The sequence below is a fragment of the Triticum urartu genome, chromosome 4A, assembly GCF_056163025.1.
Source record: "Triticum urartu cultivar PI428250 chromosome 4A, HENAU_Tu73, whole genome shotgun sequence".
Classification (NCBI taxonomy): Eukaryota; Viridiplantae; Streptophyta; class Magnoliopsida; order Poales; family Poaceae; genus Triticum; species Triticum urartu.
In genome coordinates this window covers 130,717,855-130,729,781 of record NC_141876.1, presented here as the reverse complement: position 1 = coordinate 130,729,781, position 11,927 = coordinate 130,717,855, and the positions used below count along the sequence as shown (strand labels likewise).

At 47.1% G+C, this 11,927-nt stretch overlaps 2 protein-coding genes across 3 annotated transcripts; both read right to left on the bottom strand.

The window, feature by feature from the left end:
• Positions 1–1,604: 1,604 nt before the first annotated feature.
• Positions 1,605–7,888, bottom strand: LOC125551087 (MACPF domain-containing protein CAD1). The gene is made up of 7 exons (XM_048714237.2): positions 7,293–7,888; positions 5,353–5,591; positions 5,044–5,239; positions 4,890–4,967; positions 3,823–4,009; positions 3,315–3,478; positions 1,605–2,514 (listed from the first exon to the last, which is right to left on the bottom strand). The coding sequence occupies exons 1-7, from the start codon at positions 7,554–7,556 to the stop codon at positions 1,879–1,881; spliced, it is 1,764 nt and encodes a 587-aa protein (XP_048570194.1). The 5' UTR covers positions 7,557–7,888; the 3' UTR covers positions 1,605–1,878.
• Positions 7,889–8,974: 1,086 nt separating this feature from the next.
• On the bottom strand, positions 8,975–10,975 carry LOC125551088 (pentatricopeptide repeat-containing protein At4g18840). 2 transcript variants are annotated; one of them, XM_048714239.2, is made up of 2 exons: positions 9,256–10,975; positions 8,975–9,180 (listed from the first exon to the last, which is right to left on the bottom strand). In XM_048714239.2, the coding sequence occupies exon 1, from the start codon at positions 10,923–10,925 to the stop codon at positions 9,342–9,344; it is 1,584 nt and encodes a 527-aa protein (XP_048570196.1). In that variant the 5' UTR covers positions 10,926–10,975; the 3' UTR covers positions 8,975–9,180; positions 9,256–9,341. The 2 variants fall into 2 exon arrangements, with proteins under 2 accessions (XP_048570196.1, XP_048570195.1); XM_048714238.2 differs by having other exon boundaries at positions 8,975–9,162.
• Between the last annotated feature and the right edge of the window lie 952 nt (positions 10,976–11,927).

Sequence of the window (11,927 nt, the reverse complement as noted above, 5' to 3'; positions counted from 1 at the left end):
GCGGCGTCTCCTCCGGCTCGGGTTTGACGGGGCGGAGCGCGGTCGGCGAGCCGGAGCCCGACGAGGACGACCCCGGCTCCATCCGCCACGGCGTCCAGGAGCTACCACGGCGGCGAGAGAAGGACGGTCGTTGCGGGTACTCGAGGCGCGACACGTTGCTGGTCTTGATGTGGTCGAGAACGGCCTCGAGGGTGCGGCCCGGAACGCCCCACCACTCGCGCCGCCCGTCGGCGTTGTGGTGGCCCCGCGGGATGACGCCGTTGGTGGAGGCGATCTGCTCCTCGCGGCGGCGCTCGAAGTACATCGACCAGAGGGCGTGACTGTCGGCGGCGTAGCCCGGCTCGTTCCGCTTTTCCTCCGTCGGGGAGGAGCGAATGTGGGCGATCTCGCCGCGCCGCGCCGCCCCTTCGGGCACCGGTGGCACCGGGACGCCGCCGGCGCTCAGCCTCCACGTCCCCGGCACCCGCATGTCCGGGGGCGCCGGGTACTCCGCCTCGTACAGCAGCCGCGCCTCTGCCTCTTGGAGGTGGCGGCGGCCGAAGCCGTTCGCCGCCGCGCCATCGCCTGGGTACCTCTCGGCCATCTTTCTTGTCGGCAGGGAGAAGGGAGAGAGTGTTGCTTTCTGCACCGGAGAGGGGGGAAAATGAGAGCTGTGGCGTCCACCGGCGGGGAGGTCGCCTTTTATAGCCGTCGCTGGGCGGCGTCGGGCTGCAAGCCGGACGACGCGTGGCTGGACGCGCGTCGCGGTGCGTTCACTGCGCCGCCCGTGAGGCATCGATGGAGGTTGACCGGTGCGGCAGCCTTCGCATTGATTCCCGCAGGAACCAAGGCGATGGAGGCGACGAAACGGCGTGTCGCTGACTCGGCGGGCCCATCCGCTTTCGCGCCAAATCGTCTCGCTCTGGCGCCCCCAGGCGCCCCCAGCACTCTGAGTTCTGGCTGGGTCCGTCGGCGCCAATTTTGATCCAAGTCGGCGAAAAATGGGCTCCTGGAGACGCGGCTGAGCCGATTTTTGGACGCCGGCACGGAAAAAACACCTGAAAAGGACCTATTGGAGGCGCAGTTGGAGATGCTCTTAGAATTCAGACTCTGTCGAGTTCCACTGCAGCCAGCGACCCTGGCATCGAGTTGTTCTTGCATGATGCCAATCTCATGCTCCTTGGTGCGAATTGATTCTGAAGTCATCTTGTGAGCATTGCGCATTTGCGCTCCAGGCGCTCTCTAGTTTAGCTTTTTCAATTTCGTCACCTGCTTGTTCATCTCTTTTTCCCGCCAATATTTGAACTTATCATACGCAGAGGGCCAGGCGGAATGTCTAATTCATCATGAGGCTTGCTCGATCGTGCATCTATTCTTTGATGAATTCGAGGATTTTTGCTGGATCCAGCAGAAGCGGAATCGCCAAATCCTTTGCTATCGCAGCTTGACGCTGCCTGCGTTCAATGAGAGTGGGATCATCATCTGGATCGGATTCTTCAGTAGGCTAGATTATTATTCTTTTCATGAGAGACGAGGCTCTGGTAAGAAAAATGAACCGGGCTAATCCCCCTTCCATTACTTTCATAACCGAAATACATCAGTCACATAGAATTTAAAGGGGACCGGAAAGAGAAAGAGTGTCGATCTTGAATGACAAATATGCATTTTACAAGACTGAAGCCCTGTACAAACACCGGGAAGAACTCCACCAAAATTGTTCCGTTGCATGGAGAAAAATCTCTTGTAAAAACCATAGGAACAGCGATCGGCTGCAAACAGCTACGCACCAGATTAATCTATCACTTGACTACCAAAACAAGAAAAGGAAATCACAACTGCAACTGCACTTAAAACACCATATGCTGCACTCCGAAGTTTTCAACAACACAGATAACGCTGTCAGTAATTCAACAAGGAATACTTCACTCTCAGAACAATCCTCCCCTTTTCAACACCAAGCTTCCCGCCCGTCACCAGCCAGTGCCCCGGCATGTCGTCGGGGCCTTTGCACAGCTCCGACCTGTCCACGATCTTCACAAACTTCCCTGCATCGCTCGAGCCTACGCCAGAACCCCCCGGGTCCAGATACATGATGTTAGAAGGACCAACTGTTGGATGGCTGCTGGCGGCGGCAGGGCTGTGATCCCACAGCGATCTCCGGGTGGTGCAACCGGGGACCCTCGAGTAGAGAAGCTTCATGTACAGGACGTTCTTCAAACCAAAGTCCCACACCCCGAGCTGTGCCCCAGTGACAATGTACACGCCGGAGGCATCCCCGATGAGCACCTCGTGGTGCTCAACTGGAGCTGTGCTGACGTGGGAGAAGCTATTCCACTTCACAGGCTCGAACCAGCGGCTGTCCTGCTCCTCCGGCCCCTGCCATTTCGCTGCACCAATCGTGATGTGTGCATCCCAGTAAGGCTTGAGGATCTTTGGAAGAGATGCTAGATGCTGCAGTTGGATGTATAGCCTGTCCTGCTTAGCACCTTCCAAGCATAACCTTAGGCCAGTTATTGGCTTGCGACCCACTGACACCTGAAAAGATATGACATGATATGATACGTGACCGATGCCTAAAGGGGCACTGTGGGAGAAGTTGTGCAGGTACTGCAATGGTCTGGAGACTAGTATGCAGATACGTATACCAGTTTTTAGCTGGTGGTTTGTTGACATAATGTTTCATATTTAATGGAGATGGCATGACTCATGACCAAAACTTTGGGGCATGTACGTAAACTTGGTCAGCAACATTCTAAATCACTCATAGAACATAATGCCTTTCAGGTCCTGCAACAAATCCATGGAGAGAGAGCACTGGACAGAGGATGCAAGGATCTGAGCTGCTCGACAAATTGATTGAAGGTGACTTCTGGTAATTCCAGTTCCACTTGTGTCGTTTGGTTGTCCTCTATGTATAGGCACAAATTAAAATTGTAAAACGGCGTTGTCTCTCAAATATTACAATGTCCTTGCATGGAGAGAGAGAGAGCACTACTTTTATGTGTCCATTAACCATCTTCTCTAATTACAGCAGAGTTGCATAGAGATGAGTTATATTAGCCACTGGAATTCAGGCAATAAGACACTGTATGTTTCTGGTGGATAAATTTCCAAAGATACGGTTCTATCGGAAGGTATGACTACCTAGTAAAGTTATTATAGAAAAATTAAGCTCGATACTAAAGCAATATTGGCACAAAGGACAAAGTTTATTGTAATAGCATATTTGTTACTCACTTGTTAATTTGATGTTTAATTGACTAAGATAACAATAGCATGCATGCATCAATAAGCTTCTGATGAAGTCAATAGACATCACAGTGATAGCCAAGTACCTGTTCTTGGCTGATGTACAGCTTTTTCCCCATCAAGCTGAACTGCAAGGATGGGCACACAGGCTCTTTCCTTTGATGGAGAGGGTGCTCATCACGAATTGGTGCCCAAACTCTGGGAAGCTGGAACTCTAGGAAGTAACGCAGCTCCTCAATTGGAGGTTTATCTAAGAAAAGAAATGGTTAATGATCGCATCAAAATATCATTATTTCTAGAGAATAATTAAATTTAAACAAAATATAACAACAACGCTCCTGATTTTGCAAACATTCTATAGCTTCATTACAATAGCATAATTTTTGGTCAAAAGAATGGCGGATTGGTCCAGATATACAAATATGCAGTCGATGGACCATCTTTTGTTATACATATTTTATTGTTCTTGAATAGAGATTTCTATTATCCCCATAGAATTTCTATGGAAAGTTCATGCATGCAAGCAGGACATCTAAACAATAATTTGTGAAGATACTCACTCAAAACATAAATATATATGAAGGCAATGTTTACATTCTAGATAAAGGTTGATCGCCCGGATGAGATGGTCTTTTCCAGGGATGGCTGCTTCCAACAGAGTCGTTATAGGGAAAAGGGTCATATGTATAACATCAGGCGCTGAGTTAACAGTTCTTGCCCACTCAGAATGACTTTGAACTAAATCATCTCCTCCTCTCCTTCTGAAAATCACAGTGACATCCTGCAGGATAATTCGTTGGAAGGTTCAAGAGTTTCAGTTTGTCGCACAACATTACTCAAGGGATAAAATAATGATACACGGAAAGAAATGACTGGCAAGGTCAACTGGTTTGTTCACTGATGTACTCCCTCTGTTTCTAAATATAAGCCTTTTTGAGTGAATCTACACTCTAAAATACATCTATATACATCCGTATGTAGTCCGTATTGGAATCTCTAAATGTCTTATATTTAGAAACAGAGGGAGTACTAGGAAATACTAGACAGAGATTTCGCAGGCATAGTTTGTTCTAGAAAATGGCCATAAAATTGCAGTGCACATCAACACATTCGGTCATGCAGTGCATTTCAGAAAATGCTTACCAAGCACAACGTCCTGGAGCCAATTTAGCCTAGAAAATAAAGCATCTGCTTTCTGGAAGTTCGTCTAGCAAAAATTATATGAAGGGACATCCACAATAGATCTACATGTGAACTGTAATGGTTTACAGTCAAGTAGCTACAAAACAATGGTAACAACATATTGATGATGACTGGGTACATAGTGCAATAGTGGAGTGCAAGGGGCACATTATTACTAAATCCACATACCATGATACCAAGTGAACTGCTGGCAATTTGTATTTATCAAATATCGAAAGGATATTCACAATTTCAATGGCTGATTGGGAGGATTTTGATCAAACAAAAATTAAACTCCTACAGGACATTGTATAACCAGAGGAAGTTGGGCATGTGTGCTAGCTCAAACTCTGATATCAGATAAGCACCCCTTTGTACTTTATTGAGAGAGACTTGACAAAAGATCATTCACAATCAGCATTATCAAAACATAAAGAAAATGCAGCATGGAAATATTAATTAGGGTGGCATGTACTTGCCTCTTTTGCTGCAATATATGGTGTGCTTGGAGGTTGTGGATATACTCCTTGGCTGTTGAACCCAAGATTTTCTCTTTCCTGACCCAAAATCATAACTGAAGTACAATAAGATTTAACTTATAATGTGGATGAATCTAACTAAAGAAAACCAAACCTTATTCATTGATCTTATAGGGCCTGAGCCTGTATGGATTTCATTTTCAGTAAACCTCTGATGTCCAAGATCGTGTATATAATTTTTAATTTCCACCACGGAAAGTGATGATGACGGATGCTGCTTGATGTAAATCAAATCCTTCCCGCCAATGGTAATGGATGTTATGACATGCGTTCCATAATTCTGAATGAACCTGTTAAAAGCTCAACACTGTTAAGGGCCTGCCATTGGGCATCAGTGGTGAGCTATATCAAACACTGTTAAGGGCCTTCCTTTTTTTAGAGCAACCTGCATGTGTTTGTTTACCTTGCGAGAGATGATGGTTCCCATGAGTGAGGCACTGCATGCTTAACTTCCTCTACCACTGACAAAGGCTGTCGCACAAGTTGGACCTTATATAAAGGAATGGTCTTGCCCTCCATCCCAAGACTTTTGGTAGCCATGGCATCAAATCTCTTGGATCCAGTAAAGCTATATGCTGAATTAAAGCTTCCAAGAGGTATATCTCCTGCAAGCTGGGCTTTTTTATTGAAATACCCAGCCATCTACAGTCCCTCGGAAACAAAAGTAAAACAGAACGGGTGAGACTGAAGACCACATGAAGCAAGATGATAATTAACTGAGTTGATGTCAGACCAAAAAACGATTTGTTAGTGCCACAATTAATAGAAATTTATAATCAAACAAGTGCCGATGAGGCAATTAAAAGTAAACAGACTCAAAGAAATATGTGTACTAAAGTATTACTTCCTCCGTTCACAAATATAAGATGTTTTGGATATTTCAATATGAACTAAATACAGATTGAAATGAGTGAACAAGCACACTAAAACGTGTCTATATACACCCGATTCATTAAAAAGTTAAAACATCTCAAATCTCTATTTCAGATCATAATATTTCGATCACTTAACCGAAGTGATTAATAGCAGGGCTAAAAAATCATAGGGCATCTTCTATTTTTAGTGTCAACTCACTTCTATTCTATATCAAGATAGGGGCTTCAGTACTTGACTGACCGCCCGGTGGAAGACCTCGTTCTACCACACAAGGGCAGCTTTCCTAGTCCAGGATTATTTTCCTCATATGTAACTTCACCTTAATGTGGAAATGTCCATCTTATTCAAAAATATAAGGTCTTCATGAAGGTCTGTCTTGTTTTTTAAAACCTAAGGGTGGATCAAAAGGCACTGGTATTCTCTAACCTAACTTGTCAGATCAATAATCAAGGGACACAAGAAGAAGGCAAGAGCGCGGTTCCAGCTAAAACCAACTCTGTGAGGAAAGCAGAACTCAGCAGTGACTGATCTGCTCGAACCACACTGCTTACTTAGGCTCACTTACGAGAGCTCCCCTGACTCTGATCTCTGATCTAGTAGATGTGAGAAGTCAATCCAACTCCATCGGATCTTATGATCTTTGCAGAGGACAAAGGTAATTCGTATATTTCCTCCATTTATATTCGTAACAAAGAACTCCCACTATTCGTTTGTATCAGCCTTTAGCAAAGCATAATCTAATGAAAGCCGTCTGAGATTCATTCCATAGGTTCCCTGAAGAGAAAGGATCCTTGCCTACAAGAGAAGGGATCCAGAAAAAAGAGGGACGTAAAATAGCAAGAGTACGGTCCGTAGTCTTTTTTTGTCCTTTTCCATCTACTGAAAAAGTCTGGTGACAAAGTTGGGTTTTCCGGTTTTCCTCTAAAATAGGGACCTCCATCTCGACCTATAAACTACTAACGGAACTTCATGCGAATCTACAAGTTTTGGAGATTTTTTCTATTTACATTCCTGTCGGTTAGAAAGAGCCGCTAAATGATCGGACCAGACAGGTGCAGGTAGCTCCACTGCGTTACCCGTGATTGAAATACAAGCTGGAGATGTATCGGCCTATATCCCCACCAATGTGATCTCCATCACAGATGGACAAATCTGTTTGGAAACAGAGCTCTTTTATCGCGGAATTAGACCAACTATTAACGTTGGCTTATCCGTCAGTTGCGTCGGGTCAGCCGCTCAGCTGAAAGCTATGAAACAAGTCTGCGTTAGTTCAAAACTGGAATTGGCACAGCTTGTACTCCTACATAGCATATGATTAAAGCTGCATCCGGTTATGTCCTGACACTACCAGGATACGAAGAACAGTTCAGAAACAGCATGCACTTAATCAAGCAGCTAGCACGGAATTAACAGACAAACGACGAAATTCAGAGACAAAACACAATAAACAGTGTCAGTCGTCGGCACCTCGTGGAAGGCGCACGGGCCAGCGGTCTCCGGTACACCAACCCCACTCTCACCGGAGCAGTCAACATCCTTGGGCACACCGGGGACAGTCAGCCCGTCAGGCATGACCAGATCCCTGGAGCTCAGCTCGCCGTCGTCGACGCCGACGAGGCGAGACCCCTTGCAGTAGAGCAGCCTGGTGTCGTGGGTGGCATCGAACCCTCGCCCCAGCGCGTCGATGGAGCTCCGGATCACGCGCAGCGCCGGGGCGCCCTCTTCCTCCATTTCAGGACCGGTGGCGGCCCAAGAACGCCCGCGGGTTCTACGATGCGTCGAGAATTCCGGGGAGAGCAGGACCCATCTCGCAGATCCTCAACTTTTTCTCCGGCAGCAAGAAGGGCCTGAAGTAGACTGTGAGAACAGCCGGGGCAAGTAGAGCGGAAGAGAGACGACGACGGCGAAGGCGAAGGCGACGAGGGGGGAATTTCCGCCGGTGCTTCAGTGGAACGCGGGTGAGAAAAGCAAGAAAGGGAATAAAGGCTCGTGTGGACGGAAGAAAGACTCGCTAGGTCTTCCTGCAACTTTGTCGCTGGCAAACACACACACAGTGGATGTTGCAGCGTGGAATTGGGAAAAAAGTCTGACAGGGACGTCTATCGAATGTGATTTTGCGATGGTTTCTAACAAAGTCTTTTGGATTTTGGTTGGCGGTTTGTTCTAGTTCTAGACTAGGTATTTTTTTTCTAGATGCGAAGAGTCAAGGGTAGCTTACCTTTTTTGTATTTGGCTGATCCAGCTTATAAGAAAAACCGGATCGAGAACCTAAACAAGTTAATCTGTTCACGAGGAAACCAGGCAAAAAACTATTCACTCCGTCCCATAACATAAAAGCGTTTTTGACACAAAGATATATAGGTAACAAAGATAAAGAAAGAAGAAATTGACGTCAAGAAGAACACAAAGACCAACACCATGAGCGATACAAGTAGATATGGAGTGTCGACGAGGAGTCATAATATCAAGACTTTGTAAATAGCCTGGTTTAACCAAGGTTTGTTGGAGAAAGAAAACTTGTAGTAGTACAAGTCAAGAGTACTAAGACGTAGACGCACTCTCTGCCGGGTTGTTTCCTTCCTAGGGTGGATTGGATTTATCTGCTGATTGTTTATTAGTTTGTTGTCTTTTTGTTATCATGGTTTTGATGAGGTGGCCATGGTGTGAGATCCATCAAAACCATAGACATGGTTGGATGAAGAGCACATGCTTTCGCGCCCGGACAAAAGTTGCCACCGGCTTCAACTTCAACACAGCAAACGTGATTGGTTTAGGTTAGCCCACCAAACATTCTACACAGCCTTATTTTGCTTACAACTTCTGAACTTTACTCTGGACAAACAGCATTATGTGGTGCTAGTTACTACAGTTCAAAACCGCAACACTTATTATGGATTCAAGGGAGTAGTATAATCCATTTCGATTGTTTGCGAGCCAAGCGGTAGCGTATCCTGCAATGCTGCACATCTCATCGGTGCTCACATCAGATGTGTAAAGACTGAACAAGGGTAGGTAGACGTGGACACAAAACCATATCATTTGTGACATCTTGTTTCAATGACGTGAGGCTATAAAAATGGAATGCTGTAACATCTAGCATGGCCTTCACCTTCACTCACAAGAATCAAGCGGAATATTTGCGAACTCGATTAAGTAGCTCCAGCAAAGGAAATTAAGCTTTTCAAGGTCACCAGTGCTCCATCTTAAAACAGGCCATTTTCAGCTTAATAACAAGGTCCTCTCAGCTTAATAACAGAATAAATGAACTCAGCATGGTTACTAACTTGACGTTTCTCTTCGTTCTTCACTTGGAAGCTTAGAAGCGGCAACACACAGCCTAAAAAATCACATCAAGCTGTAATTGAAGATATGCACATTATCACAATATTCAGAAATAGTACCATGTAACAAAGGAGGAACGCTAGGCTACCTATTGAAGCTGCGGCCTGGCTGTACTCAGGTTGACGAATCAGACTTCTGGAACTGAATTCGGTCATTCTTCGCTCTAAATATTAGCTACGGAACATCAACTTGACTGTGTGCGGCGTGCTTCCAAACACCGTGTTCGGTTATCCTCGTTCTCAGATGCTCAACGTCGTCCCATCTCCTTGCTTCTGCATAAACATTGGATATCGTGATGACATCCCCATCATCAGCGGGCATCAGCTCATGCAATTTGTGGAAAGCCTTTTTAGCAAGGTCCATTTGCCCATGCACTCGGCATGCAGCCAACACCATCTTCCAGAGCACAGAGTTTGCCTTGACGGGCATATCATCCATCATTTGATATGCTTCTGCAACTTTACCGTAGCGGCAGAGCATGTCTATCATGCACCCGTAATGCTTCACATCCGGCACAATTTTGTAGTCTGCAGCCATGCTGCTAAAATATGATCTCCCCTCGTCCACTAGGCCACCATGGCTGCAGGCAATCAAGACACCAAGAAATGTGACATGATCAGGCTCAACTTTCATCGAATCAAAGAGCTTCAGAGCCTTGTGTGAGTAGCCATGAACCGACAACCCAACAATCATTGCATTCCAGCAAGTAATGTCCCTGGTTGACATGCTTTCAAAGACTTGCATGGCAAGGTCCAATCTGCCGCATTTCGCATACATATCAACGAGCACGTTACCAACATAACCATCAGCCGCAATGCCCTTGCTATCCAGGTAACTGTGGACACCCTTCCCAAGCTCCACCTCGCCAATCTCTGCACATGCCCCAAGAACAGACACAAGTGTTAGCTCGGTCAGCTCGATGCCATTGTCCTGCATCTCTTGGAAGATCTCCAATGCTTTCTTGTACCTCCTGAGCTTCACATAGCCACCGATCAAGGAGTTCCATGACACAACGTCCCTGTCAGGCATCTCACTGAAGACCCGCGATGCCTCCTCCATATCACCAGCCCTCGCATTCCGCACGATCTCGGCGTTCCACCATGAAATGTTCCGGTCAGGCGTTTCCTGAGACAATCGCTCTGCACCATGCGAATCACCCGCCACATCGTGCGCACCCACTAGGGCGTTCCAGGAAACGGCGTTCCTAACAGGCATTTCGTCGAACACCCTCCTCGCCTCCCTGAGACGGCCGAGCTTGCCGTACATGGACACGAGCGCGTTCTGCACGTAGCGATCCGCACCGCAGCCCAGCTTTAGGACGCGGCAGTGCAACTCCAGCCCCTTGAAGGCGAAGGCCTCAGAGGACGCGCTGGCTCCAGAGCGCAGCTTGAAAGCCCGGGCGCAGGATTTGAGGAGGGCGGGGAAGGTGGGGAGCGGAGTGGGGATGGAGAGGGAGGAGACGTGGTTGAAGATGACGAGCGAGAAGTGAGGAACGGGGGAGGAGGAGAATGCGGCGATGACCGGGCAGAAGAGGGACTGGGAGAGAACGCCCGGAGGGGCGGAGAGTAGGAAGGCGAGGGACGACGGGGAGGCAGGGAGTCGGGAGAGGACGGCGCGGAGGTAGGCCGGGTGGTGGAGGAGGCCATGCTTGGTGAGGAGCGCGTGGAGCTGGTGGCCTGCGGCGGCGCTCCGAGGAGGGAGGCGACGCGCGGCTCCGGCCGGCGCGTTTGAGACGGGAGCCATCGAGCTCGAGCCCATGAAGCCAGGTCCACCACCCTCTCCGCGCGCTGGGGACTGGTAGCTGCAGGTGGGCCCAGAAGTTCGTCCGGGTGCATGCTTGATTATATTGGATGTATAGTACCCCTCCATTCCATAATGTAGTGCTTCCTCTATTCATGTGCTTCAACTTTGACCGTAAATTTAACTATCGAGACTGATTGCGGCGGGAGCAAAATTATATCAGTGAATTCGCATTCGAAAGAAGTTTTCAATTATATGATTTTTTGTCCCGCCGCAGTTGGTCTCGTTGGTTAAATTGATGGTCAAAGTTGAACCTCGAGAAGCGCGGGCGCACTATATTTTGGAATGAAGGAAGTATGGTTTACAGAGTAGGTAGGTCTACCTCGAGATCAGCATGAGCTAAACCCTAAGGTGATGAGATGATGAATATACCTCTCTCCGTAAAGACTACAACCCCCGATTTATATAGACACCGGCAGGGTTAGTGAAAGGACATGCGGTGCCCCCATGTGTGGTTTTGGTAATTGATGACAATCTCTATGGACTAACGATTGCCTTGAGTTATATTTGAAGGATTTGTCCATAGGATTGTCTTGAAGTACATGTGTTGGTTTCAAGGAGTTTATGAGATGGCCAAAGTGCTTTTCAAGGAATTATTCAAAGATTGGTCATGTGAGAGTTGAGCTTATTGCAAGCATGCCTTGAAGAAGAAGATTGTGTGATCATTCATGTTTACCTTCAAGACATCATCCAAATGAAGCGAGTTGGAAAGATTCAAGGTTGATCAAGACTAAGTCAAGAGTGAATCAAGTTGCTCAACCCACAAAGCGTAAAAGAAGTACCGAGAGGGATCAAGTGATCCCATGGTATGGTAAGCATCGTCCATTACGCTTTGTGTACTAACCCATGGTCTACGCGAGAGTTCTTTGTGGGGTTAGGTATGTTTCCATGGTCTTGCGTCAAGAGGAAGATCTCATACAACCCATGGAGAATGACATCAAGTGGTGATCGTCATCAAGT

Excerpts from the sequence above, each read along its gene's own strand:
- LOC125551087 (XM_048714237.2), bottom strand. The coding sequence starts at position 7,556 with ATGGAGGAAGAGGGCGCCCCGGCGCTGCGCGTGATCCGGAGCTCCATC. Across the intron at positions 4,010-4,889 it reads CATATATTGCAGCAAAAGAG|GATGTCACTGTGATTTTCAG; the intron begins GCAAGTACATGC and ends ATTATCCTGCAG. Across the intron at positions 3,479-3,822 it reads GATCAACCTTTATCTAGAAT|ATAAACCTCCAATTGAGGAG; the intron begins GTAAACATTGCC and ends TTCTTTTCTTAG.
- LOC125551088 (XM_048714239.2), bottom strand. The coding sequence starts at position 10,925 with ATGGGCTCGAGCTCGATGGCTCCCGTCTCAAACGCGCCGGCCGGAGCC.